This window comes from Lepidochelys kempii, chromosome 4, assembly GCF_965140265.1.
Source record: "Lepidochelys kempii isolate rLepKem1 chromosome 4, rLepKem1.hap2, whole genome shotgun sequence".
NCBI classification, from domain to species: Eukaryota; Metazoa; Chordata; order Testudines; family Cheloniidae; genus Lepidochelys; species Lepidochelys kempii.
In genome coordinates, this window is record NC_133259.1 from 65,386,098 (window position 1) to 65,399,218 (window position 13,121).

The 13,121-nt window shown below is 39.0% G+C and overlaps 1 protein-coding gene across 7 annotated transcripts in view; it reads right to left on the reverse strand.

Annotated features, from left to right (window-relative positions):
* MARCHF1 (membrane associated ring-CH-type finger 1) overlaps positions 1–13,121 on the reverse strand; it is a 478,438-nt gene that overhangs the window by 33,505 nt on the left and 431,812 nt on the right. For all 7 annotated transcript variants that reach the window (XM_073341528.1, XM_073341527.1, XM_073341534.1 and 4 more), the window contains one exon: positions 4,263–4,443. In XM_073341528.1, coding sequence (XP_073197629.1) covers positions 4,263–4,443 — 181 coding nt within the window. The remainder of the gene's footprint in view (positions 1–4,262; positions 4,444–13,121) is intronic.

The following is a 13,121-nucleotide window of genomic DNA, read 5'->3' on the forward strand; positions in this document are numbered from 1 at the left end:
TGATGGCACTCAGCAACACTTTGCAAGAGATGATCAAACCCTCATTTGCATGGCTGCAAGACTGAGTCATAAGGATCTGATCCTAAAAGTTGCTAAGCACCTCAGTTTCCAAAGGGAGCTCAACCCAAGATCAGGTTACAATCATGGCTCAGAGTTCTAGGTCATCACAAAACCTGTCAAATAATTGCCTTCTCTTCTCAGTTGCTGAAAATTTCCTTGTGTGCACCTCAGAAATCTACCATTTTGCTGGCACTTCTATGCTTTATAATTTGCCTTCCTTAGTGAAGTTCAACAGCTCCGTAGAGCAAGAGGCTGTGTGGGGATCTGGGGGAGCTGACAGTGGCCTGACAGGCTGTGGAATCTGTTAAAATCACATGGAGGTTTGCAATAGAAGGTACCTGAATAGCTGAGAGCCAAGATCCACTAAGCAGAGGGCAGTAGTGTACATGGAGAAAGATGGTCTGGAAAAGATGGGTCTATAGCTGGCTTGGAAAGGGACGGTCACCAAGGAAGCTCTGGAGACCAGTGAGGGGTTGGGGGTGGGAAATCTTTCATATTATGAGTGGTTTTACAATCAAAGCCATATTGTTTTCCTCTTTACAAGGAAAGCTTTAATAGGTTATTTGCGAATACCATGGCTTTTTCAATATTAATAAAACTTCTATGATGAATTAGACAGGAATATGTAAATTGCTTTTCTATACATTTTGCATTGTCATCATTGTATTTTTAACTAATTCCTTTATGTCTTGATGCATTTACAGTCGATTCAGGCACTACTGAACCAGTCAGTGAAGGAATCAAAGTTTCCACAAACTGCCTGTTATACACCAACTTTTCTCAACATTTCTTAATCCACATTTTCTCAAGCCTGGAAGTAACTATTTCCTATTTTCTACCCTCATTCACTAGTGATGAGTATTCTCATTTTTTAAAAATGTTGTTTAGTTTGCTATTTTACTCCAAAATGAAACTGCACTACAAATGTACAGTTGAGCCACAGGCTACTGTACTTCATGGTAACGCACTTTTAGGCTATGTACACACTCCAGCTTAAGTCGGTATAAGTTGTGTTGCTCAGAGGTGTGAACAAACCACGCCCCGAGCGACGGAAGTTACAGTGACCTAAGCGCTGGTATGGGCAGCGCTGTGTCAGAGGGTTCTCCCACCAACATAGCTACCGTCACTCACAGGGGCTGGAATACTTAAGTCAGCGGGAGAGCTCTCTCCCGTCGGCTTAGAGCAGCTGCACCATTGTAAGCTCTTCACCATAGCCAGCCGCAGCCTTATTCTGAACTACCCTGGAACACATACTTGCTTTCTCTCCCACATCACCCGTTTTTAAAATATATACCTTTCTACACATGGACAGATCCAGAGTTATGGGATAGCCCTATAGAATTTAATAGGGATAACATCAATGGTATAGAAATGTAAATGTAAAAGATTACAGAATTTAATTAATAGAGAATGATAAGTTTTTCTGAACCATCCTATAAATTGTATAGCAGGGCTATAATTTTCTATTCAATTCTATAAGATGGTTGAAAAAGCCTAGAGAAAGATTATCATTTTCAATAGGACTTAGTCATAAGAGCAGGCTCAGCTAGACTGCATGGATAAAGATAGGTAGTCTCTGCGGCCCTCTCCTCCATTAAATATGAAGGTAGCTGTGGCTAGACGTTCTAGAATGCTACAGATCATATTTAACCTGAAGATGCCTCTCCTTGGCTACCCTTGCTATAAAAGTCACTCTCTGACCAGTTGTAGACAGGAAATAATTGTTTTGGGGATTCCCAATGAAGTGACTAATCCTGCTATCACTGAGATCAGTTGCAGAACTCCCATCCATTTGAATGGGATCAGGATTGCAGTACGTGGGTAGGCAATGCTCTGGCATAGAAAGGGGGGCCTCCATCTGATGCCTTTGAAGGGCTGAGTGGGATTACTGAACAATTTAGAACATCACTGGGACAGGTTAGGACATCTGAATCCACCAAGTTCATGTAGATTGTGTTACTGCCACAACTACCAATGCATATGAACATTCATATGGCTGATCTCTTTGTGATCTCTCTTCCCATTCTAGTTTTGCTTTTGCAACAACATACAAAATAGCTTCTTCATGACTGTATGGTGTATCTTAACATGTAAACAAATGTAAACAGTTAGGGATGGTATATCAGTGATATTATATCAAAAGGATATAATACTCAGGATTCCATTAATGCAAGTAATATAGATAATTTAAAGAACTTCTCAGTATTGTTTCAAAGAAATTCTCAGTAATTTTGGTATGTTGAAGTATTTAGCAGAGAGAAGAATTAACCAGAGAAGACCAGCAAGAAACAGGAGAAAAGGGATATTTCTGAGCCCAAATTACAATATAAAACTCAAACTTTTGTCACTGATTTGAGTGGGAGAACTGGGTCCATATAGTAATACACTGGGTCCATACTGTACATACAATATTGGTAAGTTATGAATTTGGGGGGGAAGACTGGTTGGTATCTTTTAATATTGCTAAAATAAATTGGGCTTGGAATGCTTCTTTGAGTGGAAAATAACTACTTTCTAAAAAACAGGGACAATCCTTGGCATGTACAAAATCAGAGATATTCCCAAGAACTGGTGATGACTGAGAGTCAGGGGGACATGACTAAAGATGAATAAAGTGTTTGCCATTCAATGAAGAAAGTTAGACTTACACGAATGTGGTTTTGTGTAACCACTCTAAATCTGCCAGTATTCCATATGATTTTCAGAATGAAAGAAGAATTCTGAATGAGAGTTACCTGCTCAGATGTCCGTAGTAATGTTAGTTTTTCATTTCTTTTCATCATGGAAGCTGTAACTTGTATTTCTTGGGCTTTCCACACACCCCGTTTAAATGTAAAGTGGAATTAGGCAGCTTATTTGTTTAAATAACATGCTCTCAGGGTATTCACCTGGGAAACATGTCAATTTTTACTTGTAATTTTGGCAGTTACTTTGGCGACTGAAGTATTGAAACCTATGTTGAAAAGGGAGTGAGCAATTTGTACAGATCATGCCAGAGGGTGTGACTAAAGATATTTAAGTACTCCATCAGATAAAATTTGCATATTAATAAAATTATAAATAATCAGTAATAACTTATTTAGATGTGCTCAATTCTCAGATCCCAGGTTGAGTTTGCAGGGCTGGCAGTTTAAAATAAAGTATTCCTTCTCTGTAACATCACCACCTGTGATAAAGCATTTGCAGATCAAATTAAGCCTTCCATGACACCTGCACAGCCCCAGTGCTTTTTATTAGCTGGTATAATTGATTGGAACTTGCAAAACAATTTCTGTGAATGAGACACAGGAAGGCATAGCATCCGGCTCACTCTCTCCAGGCTCTGTTAACAAGAGTAAAAAGCAGTATCTTTTTTCACCGAAGTGGCTCTGAATACAGGGAACAGGTCGGTTGAGTCAGATGTTATTTTTACATAATCACTTTTCAGAAAACCTCACATGAAAATTAAAGTTTAGCTTTAAATTAGATGCTGGCTCTAGTGAAACTCCAACCACAAAGATAAAACTTCAGTAAGACACAATGATGTACTGGGAGAGGAGGGAAGAGAATCACAAGAGAAAAAAAAGGATATTTCCCTTTTGCAAAAAAATTAACCTCTTCACCGTCTGTATACTGACATTAAACAGACTTTTAAAAGATTCATCCAAGAATATTTATCCTCAAACTGCATACACTTGACTTCCTAGATACCAAATTAGTTAATGTAACCTAATATACCTAATATACATTTATGCATCTAGAAGCATTATTTGGGATACCTCCAGTTTCCATCTCTGCACAAGCATCTGAATAAATCTCAATCAAAAATGATGGGCTTGATGGAGGAATTGCTGGGTGATATTCTAAGGCCTATATTATGCAAGAGATCAGATTAGATTATCGTGGAGTCCCTTCTGGTTTTGTAATATGTACATACCAATATAACACCAAAGCTAAGGAAGAAAAATCTAAACAGCAGAATATATCATAAGAGACAATATTACTGTGTGTGTGTTCTAAGGCCATGAAACTCATTGGACCAGAACCACAGCTGCTGTAAATTGACCAGCTTCTGTGGAGTAGAGCATCACCCCATTGTGTTTATTGCAACAGTAAATCAAATGACATTTGGGAAATGTAAACGTATCTTAAATATGTCAGCAGGTTGTGCAGCCATCTCATCCTTTCAACACTTGAATGTAATTAAATTACTAATATCGTACCTTCCGGAGAGGTTTGAGCTTGGTCTCCATTATAAAGTCATATTTGCAGAGTTCACAACAGCGCGTGTCTGAGCTTTTAATCCACTGGTGCAGGCAGGCCTGATGAACAAAGCGCAGGGTCCCTGTACAGCGACATGGTGTGATGAGAGGGCTTTCATCATCTCCCTCACAGTGACAGATCCTGACAGGGAGGACAGCAACAGATAGTAAGGGAGCCTTCCAAGGAGCAAAGCAAAAACACTGGTTTATTTACACTGCTTTTCATTCTCAGACTTGACATTCATAAGACTCAAGGTATATGACCTTCTAGATTAGAGCTCAGAAATACATTCCTCATTCCTTTCTGACACTTTGAATTTGCTGTGTGATCTAGAGATGAATCAGTAGAAATTATACTCATCCCCCCTCCCTTTGTATGACAAAACCTTTAGGGCCTAGTTCTGTCACCCAAACTCATGCTGAGCAGTACCTCACTCTGTGAGTAGTCCCAGTGATATACTCTGCAAGAGTGACAGACTCAGACCCCAAGTTAAACAGGCAAAGTATGAAAGGTATAGAAAGCCTACCCTGATAATGGCCCAAGGGATAAGGGAGACAGACTTGTGGATATCTTTAGCGTTCATACACTCCCCTTGGGAGAGGTTGAGAGGGGACTGGAAGAGTCACAGCCCTGTCTGTTCTCCTTTCGTCTCTGCCCCTTTTGAGGGAGGTAGCTGCACTATCTGGAAGCACAAAGAATACAACAGCAGCCAGCCTGGCTATGTCTACACTGCTGCTGGGAGCGAGCTTCCTAGCCAAGACAGACGAATTCATGCTAGTGGAGCTTAAGCTAGCATGCTAAAAATAGCAGGATAGAAACTACAGCTCCAGCAGAGACTTGGATAGCTACCTGAGCTCACACTCAGAGCACTGAGTGAGCTTGGGAGTCCAAGCTGCTATTTTTAGCACACTACCTCAAGCACCACTAGCTTGAATCTGTCTGCCCACACTGGGAGGCTCCTTCCCAGCTGCACTGTAGATGTATCCCTTGAGGGTGTTGTGTGTGCACCCTGTGGGGGCTGGCCACAGTCTCATTTCTAGCTGGTAATGGGATAAAGAGCTTTTTTCACATTTGGATCTCTGTTTCAAATGTTTTGGAGTCAGTAGTGTCCTAAAGGTACTATTATTTGATGTCTTTTCTGCGGCCTACGTCAAATGACTTGGTGATCTCAGTCAGTTCTTAGTAAACATCTGTCCACATTAAAAACCGAACCAAAAACCACAATAATCAGAACTGGTACTTACTGACACCTTTGTTGACAGTGTCCCTAGAAAGGCTAAGAATTGTTCTGCAGGTGAACAGAGGACTTTGCTGTAGGGCTGTTCATTAAAAAGAAGTTTAATTTCAACAAACACTCACAAAAACTAAATGGATGTCCTAAATGGCAAACTGAAAAAAATAAGAAGCCACAAGCAATGCATCAAAACCCAAACCACATCAACCTCAAAATAGAGAAGTGGTAACCACGCACTTAGTCCTTCAGAGACATGTGAAGCTTGCAACAGGCAATTAAAATGTAGAAAAGGAACACTTTGTAACTCTTCTGCAAATTCTGTCGCTTGTATGAAAAAACCTAAAGAAAAACTCTTGCCGCAATATACAGACAACTGTGTCCGGTCTGTTCCCTATGAGGGCTATCATGCTGTATATGTTTTATACTGGGGAAGCTGGGAAGGAGCATCATATCCATCAGGATACATGAGCACCTGACATGAATTGTGAGAAGGGCTAGCAAAGTCTTGCAAATATGTTGATATAACTATTGACTACAACAGTAGCAAATACGCTACCTAGTCTATTGGCAGAAGAAAGAGGAAATTTGAAAGACAAGTAAGAGTTGATTTATGCCAGAAGTGCCATTGAAAAAACTCAACTCCCTTCCGTATCTTTCAACGGCCTGGCCCACAGCCATGAGAAAATTAGTCTACAAAATGAAAAAGCAGAACAGAGTGAGTCTTCCAGATGTACAGCCAGAAATGAAAACGCAACTTAAAAAGAAAACAGTACATGAAATTGAGAGCTGTCTCCACAGTTGGTTCAGTCAGTGATCTGATAATACTGCCAATGCACTACTCAAAGATACAAATCTTCACTCATGCACACCACTTAGGTTTTTGTACATGTTCAGGCAAGTTCACATTCTACAAAAAAAAAAAAAAAAAAAAAAAAAAATCCATCCGTGTTCTAACCTGTGCTAGCCCGGCCAAACTTGACAAATTGAAGCCTCAGCTATTATGCGTCCTCACTGTACACTGACTTTTTACTCAAACCCTCCTGTAAGTAGGATTAATTTTTTTAAATGAATAAACAGCTATTTTGATACAGCACACACATTCCCAAGAGTTGATTAAAGTTTTGTGAATGCAGTTATGATCTTACCTCTTTGCTAATGATAATTTGTAAGTCTTACTCTTTGCCAGTTTAGATAAAAGTTTTCTCCTTCTAAAATGTTACATAAAAAAGCAACATCACTTTCTTTTTAAATTAAAACCATTTCCCAAAGGGAAAATACAAGGCTTTGCTCATTTTAATTCCAGTTACATATAATTTATTTTAAAGCATTTAAGCCATCTAGAAATTAGACAACTAAATTGGGTACCCAAGAGTCGTTTTCAACCATTGTTGAAATCGTTTTACATTATTATAAAAGCTAAAATATAAAGCTAAAATTCCATTGGGATCCGCAAATAAAATGACAGTACTACTTTGAAAGGAACAAAACTATTCTTCAGTAGAAACACTTAATACAAAACACTATCTGAAATATAAATTAAAAACATACAATGAGAAAACAAACATTCTAGCAATAGAAATGATGACTCTAGAAACAATTTTCACTATATTAAATGCTCTTCTCTTCTGTATATTTTTGTTCTGTTTGTAATTTATTGACCCATAAAAGATTGGCTTGGAATGAAGCACAGCATGTCTTGCCTAAAGACAGAGTAAGTAAGTGTGAATGTTTGGCTTAGGAGGATTTGAACCAGCACAGCAATTGACCAGGCCTACCACTGCCCACCTACCCTGGTCATAAATTTCACCTCATGAAAGATTTTCTTCAAGGATGTTGAAAAAAATATTGCATAAAATAATTATAGCTGGAGGGCTCGCAATAGCTATATTTAAAGCTGCCAAAGTTTTTCCATTGTAGCCCCCCATTTTCTGATGCTCATAACTTGCTGAAATATCAGGCTGGCATTTTGCAGGCCTGGTCTCTGCCTGAGGGTTTTATTTTTCTTCTATATATCCTTTTTTTAAATACAGCTGTAGCTAGCTCTTCAGCTATAATTCAAATTTTACATATATGTTATACACACAATTATATAATTTTATATATAAATATATCATTTGATTCTATAAATATAAATACCCCATTGCCACCCTTGAAAAATTGGAATACAAATTGTTTGGGCACTGTTGAGATGAATTAAATGGGGAAAAAATACTCCCCCCTTCCCCCTCCCCCCCAAAAAAAGTTTTGCTAATTTTTGAATCGTCCTGATACTGAATTGACTGTGCCAAAAAAAGCAGGCTGAGCTCTTGGAAGGGTCCTAAAGGGGCAGTCCCAGTTCCCACTGACTTCCCAAGCTTTAAATTTGGCAGACAGTCTTCACTTTGGAGAAATTATTTTGACTATACTGGGGAAGATTAGTTACTTGGCTGTGTTAGAGTCCATTTAAAAATCACAATTTGAAAGTGCAAAGAATTTTTTTAAACAATGACAGTTCAATGTTTTAAAAATACATGGACAGAGAACTAAGTTGGCTACAGTGTAAAAAATATACACAGTGATCGAGGCAGGGCTCCTCAGGAGATATGCCTCAATGATTCAATTGCACTCTGATAGCAAGTGGTTTTATAAATATCTTGTAAGATCCACAGGACAGCAACTTTTAATTATGTATTTACAATTATTTCCAAACTATAGAATTTATCCTTTTTCTTAGAAAAACAAAATTAGAAAATACACACACACACACACACACACAGAGGAAATTCCATATAAAATACTATATTAAGAGTATTTACAGTTGCATAGTTGACATTACTCCTTGTGCCGGTGCGTTATATGAGTCACATATTCATAAATTCATAGATTTTAAGACCAGAAGGGTCCATTGATAGTCTGGTATGGCCTTATGCACAACACAGACCATATGACTTCCTCGAAGTAATTACGGCTTCGAGCCCAATAGCTGTGGTTGAACTAGACCATATTTTTTAGAAAAACATCCAATCTTGACTTAATTTCAGTGACAGAGAACCCACCACAACCTTAGTAAGTTGTTCCACTAGTTAAATACCCTTACTTTTAATATGTTATCCTTTATTTCTAATCTGAATTGTTCATCTTCAACTTCCAGCCATTGGATCTTGTTATAACTGTCTGCTAGACTGAAGAGCCCATTATCAAATATTTGTTCCCCATGTAAGTACTTATAGACTGTATTCATGTCACCCATTAACCTTTCCTTTGTTAAATTGAGCTCTTTAAGTGTATAAGGCATGTTTTCTAGTCCTTTAATCAGTACTGTAGCTCTTTGAATCCTCTCCAATTTATCAATATCCTTCTTGAATTGTGGGCACCAGAACTGGTCACACTAGTGCCAAATATAGGGGTAACATAACTTTCCTACTCCTACTCGATATTCTCCAGTTTATACATCCAAAGATGGCATTAATCCTTTGGTCACAGCACCACATTGTGAGCTTAGGTTCAGCTGATTATCTGCTATGACTACCCCCTGCTTCCGAGCTTTTTCAGAATCACTGGTTAGAGCCCCTGTGATTGTGTAGTCTTCAGAATCCATGACAAATGACAGGGCAGATTTGACTAGAATGCAGAAATCTAGTCCCCTCTTCCCCCCAGGGATTTCTTGCAACAGTCTTGTTAAGCCCATGGGCCAGCACAGACAGCCCAACAGTCTTTATGTGGCAAAGCAAAGAAATAGTCCCAAAACCAAACTCAATAGTCCTGTGTTGGCCTGCTTGCCCCCCTCACTCCCTCTGGAAGGCTCCTGCAGTCTCTGCAGTGGTTCTGGGCTGGCCCTTTCCTCAGGGAGCAAAGGGTAGGAGGTCTGTTCTTCTCCCTCATCAGCTCATTACTGAGCTCTCCTCTTCCTTTTTTACCTGCCCCTTCATTATCTGACAGCGAGTGCACATGTGGCTGAGTGGGTCCACAGCAGCTCGTTAACCTTTGATGGCTCACTGTGGGGTTGGTACCACACCACAATCCCCCATCCCGTAAGTATGGCCTATATTCTTTGTTCCTAGTTATCTGACCTTACATTTGGCTTTACTGAAATGCACACTGTTTGCTTTCACCCAACTTATCAAAAGAACCAGATTGCTCTGTACCAGTGGCCTGTCGTATTCATTACGTACCACTCCATCAATCTTTGTCTCATCTGCAAACTTCACCAATGATTATCTCATGTTTTCCTCCAGATCATTGATAAAAATGCTCAATAGAATAGGGCCAAGAACTGATCCCGGTAAGACCTCACCAGGAAACACACCCACTCAAATTGGATTCCCATTTACAATTACATTTTGAGTCCTATGAGGCACTTTTTAGTCCATTTAACATGTGCAGTGTTGATTTTGCATTGTTCTAGTTTCTTATTCAAAATGCTATGCAGAACCAAATCAAATGCTGTACATATGTTTAAGTACATTACATCAAATTACTGCCTGATAATTACATAATCATAAAATATTTCACAAGCATAGAATTGTTTCTACCTTTAGACACACACACACACACAGCATCTGGTGGAATGATATGCTACTCTGTGTGTATGCAAGACAGAATCCATGAAAATTATTTATTTACAAAATGTGCTCCTGCAGAGCCCAGATTTATTTGTTATGCACCAGGAAAACAATAATGAACAATTTCAGTATTGTTTCCATTTCTTATTTTCCATATTTTGTGAAATTTTCTGCAATATTTTATACAAAGCTTTTTGCAAAAACAGTTTTCAAAGCTTTTCATTTACTGAAAACTAGGTTTTAAGTAAGAAAACATCTTTCAGTAAACAAAATAAAAAAGAAAATTTTGAAAATAATTTAAATACAAATTTAGAGAAGAATTGAAAGTTTCAGTAATATTGACAATTTTTCATGGTTTCATATTTTTTTAAAAAGCTATCTTTGACAACTTTTTTGTGTGAAAAATTTTGACCAGCTCTAAAATGTACATGGAAAGATTGCACAAAAACGGAATGTTAACATATTGCATTATGTGACAAATTGAGTGCATCATGTAATTAAATGAATACACAGAAGAGGACACAGATAAAGTTGTACCTGCAACCTTAACTGTATCATCTTCTGACTTTTGAGGACATAACGTGCTACTTTAGTTTTATCCTATATATATTACATCCAAAATTATTGTTAAAAGAATATTACTGTCACACGGTCAAGCACTCAAAAATTAGGACACGCCCAAATTAAAATTTCCCATGCAATCTTAATTCATCCCCCTTGTGCTAAGGCATTAAGATAAAATCTCCAATTACTTTCAGAAACAGCTAAACAAAAAAAAAAAATCACCATTGGACAAACAGCTGGCATGGATTTCAGAGTAGCAGCCGTGTTAGTCTGTATCCGCAAAAAGAAAAGGAGTACTGGCATGGAACATTTCAGCCCCTATGGTTAAAATCTGGCAAAATTATTAGCAACTGAAAATAGGATCTTTTAATAGAAACTGTCAGGCAACCTTAATAATAAGTGTCACCACCTTCACTGCCTATAATTTAGAGATATAGATAGGTTGCAATAGGTTTGTATTTTTCCCTTCACGTGCAGGGTAATAATTTTACCTGCATTAGGAAGAATAGCTGTTAATCTCTGCCCTCATTAGTGAGAACAGTGGTTATCCTAACCTGTCTTTCACTAATTATCTTTACACTTCAGTAGTTAGGAAAATAGGCCAATTTCATTCCTGCTTGTGCAGCAAACAACATATCCTGCATCAGTCTTGCCTGCTTCACCCGAGGGATTGTACTACCTTTGGTGAATAATCCACTCTCATCAGCTGATTTGTGCAAAGTATTCTGAAGGAGCTTTCTCATCTGAGCCAGACTAGGATTATGACTGAATCAGTACATCTCTACCTACATTATCTTCAACGCAGCATTTGCAGGGTAGCGTTGGCCACATGAACGACCCCCACAACGGAGACTGCAAGCACTTTGCGTCACCAGAACCCCTGAATGGACTTTACATCACAAAAGATTCTGGATACATTTGGTACATTTATGTATAAAGCTATATCCACATGCATAATTTTCTCATCAGGGATTTCTGGAGACAATGTAAACTCTAACGTTGGTGACACCAGAATCCAAAGATAATATAGATTTAAAATAGGTTTGTCTTAAAAGAATCCCTTATCCACAAGATATCCACACTCAAAATATCCTATAAATTGCATTACTCATGGCTACGTTTTTTAAAAGTTGCAGTTAAGGTCTGCACATGAAATATCTAACTGTGGATGCGTTTGTAAAAGAAACAAGCAAAATGCCATGCAGTAATCCATTTTCTGCACTCATGTGAGAGTGTGGATACACCAATTAAATGCATCTTTGCAAGAATGTGGCCCTTACATTTGTATTTATTTGATCTTTCACACATTCATTCCTATACCTCAGTCTGGGAAATAATAAATCAAGGTATTTCAGAGGATATTTTGCTTCACTGTGTTTCATTCAACTACATAGGGCCAAATTCTTCCCTCATTTACATCTCTGCAAGCCCAAGGGACATTAACAAAGCCTTTCTGAAGTTCTCAGGGTATATCTCACCACAGCCAGGGATGTGAATTGCAGCTCGTGTAGATGTACCTTCCTAGCTTTAATCTAGCCAGCTTGCTAAAAACAGAAGTGAGGACATAGCAAGTGTGGGCTTCAGCATGGACTGCACAAGCCTGCCGGACCCTGGTGGGTACACAACTTACATCTGTAGCCCATGCTGAAGCACATGCCAGTGTGTCCTCACTTCAATTTTAGTGAACTACCTAGGTTAAAACTAGCATGGGTATAGGGTGACCAAAGCAAATATGAAAAATCAGATGGGGGTGGGGGATAATAGCCATTTATATAAGAAAAAGCCCCAAAAATTGGGACTATCCCTATAAAATCGGGATATCTGGTCACCCTACATGGGTATGTCTATACGAGCTGCAAATCACACCTCTGGCTGCAGTGTAGATGTACCTTCAAAGACAGAAGAGAGGGCAGATACATTCTGTGACAGCATGGTACATAAACCAGCCATCCTGCCAACTATATGGAGCATCTGAAGAGGTATATGGAGCTGACTTCATGGGGCTGGATGGCTGTAAATGAGGCTAAATATGGGCAGTATGTTTTCATTTGAAATCCCTGTTATTTCTTAGATATGTAAGGAATTCACTGAATACATTAGGACCCGTTACCTTGTCAGCATGCCACAGAAAGCAGCTCCTTGCACACTCTTTTTCTCTACCTTGCTGGCCACCCCGACTAGTTGCATCAGGCTGTACTTGCCTTTGTTCTGAAACAGGCACAAAGGCATCCGATGGAAGGATGCTTCTGCCCTTGGGGACTCACAACAGAGTCCTGAAGGGGGATACACACTATCCAAACTTTCAGGTACTTCCTCTAGAACAGGGGTGGGCAAACTTATTGGCCCTTGGGCCACATCTGGGTATGGAAATTGTATGGCGAACCATGAATGCTCACGAAATTAGGGGTTGGGGTATAGGAAGGGGTGAGGGCTCCAGCTGGGGGTGCTCTGGGGTGGGGTTGGGGATAAGAGGTTGGGGT